The 3110-nt window shown below is 43.8% G+C and overlaps 1 protein-coding gene across 1 annotated transcript in view; it reads right to left on the reverse strand.

The window, feature by feature from the left end:
- SARC_12012 (hypothetical protein) overlaps positions 1-3043 on the reverse strand; it is a gene marked incomplete at its 3' end in the record, with an annotated part of 3882 nt that extends 839 nt beyond the window's left edge. The window contains exons 1-3 of the mRNA XM_014293892.1: positions 2963-3043; positions 1238-1836; positions 201-362 (exon numbers count right to left, since the gene is read on the reverse strand). Of these exons, the coding sequence (XP_014149367.1) occupies positions 201-362; positions 1238-1836; positions 2963-3025 (824 nt within the window). The 5' untranslated portion in view covers positions 3026-3043. The remainder of the gene's footprint in view (positions 1-200; positions 363-1237; positions 1837-2962) is intronic.
- Positions 3044-3110: the final 67 nt, after the last annotated feature.

Raw genomic sequence — 3110 nt, forward strand, 5'->3', positions numbered from 1 at the left:
TATATTATACACATTTATGTATACAAAACATTTATATATACATATATATATATGTATATATATATATATATATAAGTATATTATATATATATATATATATATATATATATATATTATATATATATATATAAATGTGAGTGAGTGAGTGTGAGTGTGAGTGTGAGTGTGAGTGTGTGTGGTGTGTGTGTGTGTCAACATACCATATATTGAAAGTCTGGATTGACTCCAATCCAGCGATGTCCAAGAGTCGTCCTTTGATACCCTCCATGTCAATGGTCTTTGGGGTGGCCTGCATCAGAACCCGACTAGTGCGCTTAACGACCGGGAAAGATGCCATCATAAGGATAGTTGCCACAAGGCAGCTGTTATATAAATACACAACGACAGAGATCATGGCTATGTGAGGATACTATAAAAGCACTGGCTGCAAGGCCGTTGTTTTATAATATAAATAAAGGTAGGTTTATTGCAAAAACGTATCTACGGATGTGAGAATACGTGATACCACTGGTAGCCGAGGCACACGAGGATAATTGCTACCAAGAGCTGATACAGGAACGACAAAACATATGATAATTTTTTACGAACTCGTTCGCAATTAATGGAGCAGTCTTTTCGAGTCCACTCCCGTCGACGCCACGACATCGCCTAATAGGTGTGAAATACACGGCATACATACTACATATCCGATAGAACACAAATCAACACGATAAAATCACACAACCCCTTAACTAAACCTACACCTAGCGCATGCATACTATATATTCGAAAAATATATAGATTAACACGGTTATATCACACAACCTCCTAATTAAACTTACACCTAGCACATGCATACTATATATTCGATAAAACATATATTAACACGATTAAGTCACACAACCTCCTAATTAAACCTACACCTAGCACATGCCTACTATATATTCGATAAAACACATATTAACACGAGTATATCACACAACCGCCTAATTGAACCTACACCTAATGCATATACAGCAGATCACGTACGTAATCAGCGGACCAATAGAATAGTTGTGCAGACTCCTCAGAATGTGATGGCGCAGTCCTACGCAACATCACTCCTGCCGATCACGCGGCATCGCCAACTAACAGTAGACACACTGCATGCATATCATATATTCAATACAACACGTGTCAATATGATTATATCGCACATTCGCCCTGAATGCACCTTCACCGTCATGTACCACACACACAGAAGTAGTACAAAACTTACGTAATCATCGGATCGATCAGGTAGTTGTGCGGCGTCCTCATGTAATGATTGAGCAGCCCACTCGAGATCACCCCCAGCGACCCCACCACATCGCCTACCACATGAATATATACGGCATACATGTTATCGTCATGCTCGCCGTGGCTGTGTCCATGCGCGTCTCCGTCGTCATGAATGTGCCCGTGTGCGTCTTCCCCGTGGGTGTGGCCATGCATATCCCCTGCATTGACGTGGCTGTGGTCGTGGCTGCTATCTGCATGGCTGTGGTTGTGGCGTTCGGTGTGTGCATGCGCGTGAGTGTCTGATGTATGTGCGTGGTCGTGGCTGTTGTGTGCATGCCCGTGCTCGTCTGCATCACAGTCGGGCGAGTGTCTGTGGTGACTTGTGCTGCCGCTGTCGCTGTTAGCAGTGTTACGCGCATGTCCATGACCACGCCCATCGCTATCTCCATCTGAATGACCCTCGTCGTCTTCATCACTGCTATCGCTGATGCTATGTGTACCCCCTTTACTTGGCCCGCTTTTACTTCGATTATATGCAGCGCTGTTGGGACTGGAGCTTGGCTGCCTGGCTTGCGACCTGGGCTCCTCCTCGAAGTGCTGCGGTATGAAATGTTCGGTACATGCGTGTATGAATGTGTCACAGAATGTGGAATATGTGATCTACCAGTCGATGTGCCGTACGATTTCGATGCAACATTCGCTTGTACCAGCAGTACGGATGAAAAGCCATACACTTGTGCCAGGTCTAATGCTCTAATGCCACATACGCCTCGACCAGCAGAACTGATGGTAAGCACTGCATTCGTGCGATGTTTAACACACCATACACATCTAAAAGCAGTAAAGATGAATCGCCATACACTTGCGTGGGGTTGAGTTGGTAATATTCTAATGTCACGCCGGTATGCCTCACCTGCCAAACTGATATTCAACCCGTCTTTGCGCAAGTCTAACGCACCAACTTAAATACGCAGAGAAAAAGCCTACCTACACCTTGCACATACACATCATCACACGCGCACACGGTGTCAGCGAAGCCAGCTTGTACATGTATGTATTCACACGCACGAAAACATACACTAGATACCAGGACGCGAAGAACGTATAGATGACCTACATGCTCACGAGGGCCGTGCATACAAATGGTTGGCGAATGCATGCGTGACGAATACGGGCGGTCTCCACATACTTAAAAGTGTACAGATACACGCGAATCGCCGTGGACAAATGTATGCTCAAGTCATAGCGACTGACTACTTTCAGATACATACTTACTTCGGCCGAGTTGGCTTTGTTTGCCCTAGTTCGCAAATGTGTCCATGATGCATGAATGACATTTAAAAGTAATCTGTTTGTATACAAATGCACGTACAATTGCAGTAGGTACATGTATGAACTATCCATATCGTGGTCCACATACTTACCGAGGCCGTGCGGGCATTGTTTGTTCTTTGTTCCCCAATCAATCCATGATGCGTGAATGACATTTAATAATGATCTATATGTATCCAAATCTATGTACAATTGTAGTAGGTACATGTATGAACAACTTATATCGTGGTCTGCATACTTACCAAGACCGTGAGAGTATTTTTTGTTCTTTGTTCGCAAATAAACCCATGACGCGCGAATGTGCTCTAAGGCTAATATATGTCTGCAAATATACGTACGACCGTAGTAGATACATGTATGCACAATTCATTTAAATGGTCTACTTGCTTACCAAGGCTGTGTGTGAATTGCTTGATCCCAGTTCATCAATAGAGTTGATATCGCGCAGCATCATAGTGCGGCTCTCACCATGATCATCCTCATCGTCGTTGTCGAAAGACTGCAAAACGGAGAAGACAAATATACTACTCAATACATAC

This window comes from Sphaeroforma arctica (genome assembly GCF_001186125.1).
Source record: "Sphaeroforma arctica JP610 unplaced genomic scaffold supercont1.2012, whole genome shotgun sequence".
Classification (NCBI taxonomy): Eukaryota; class Ichthyosporea; order Ichthyophonida; genus Sphaeroforma; species Sphaeroforma arctica.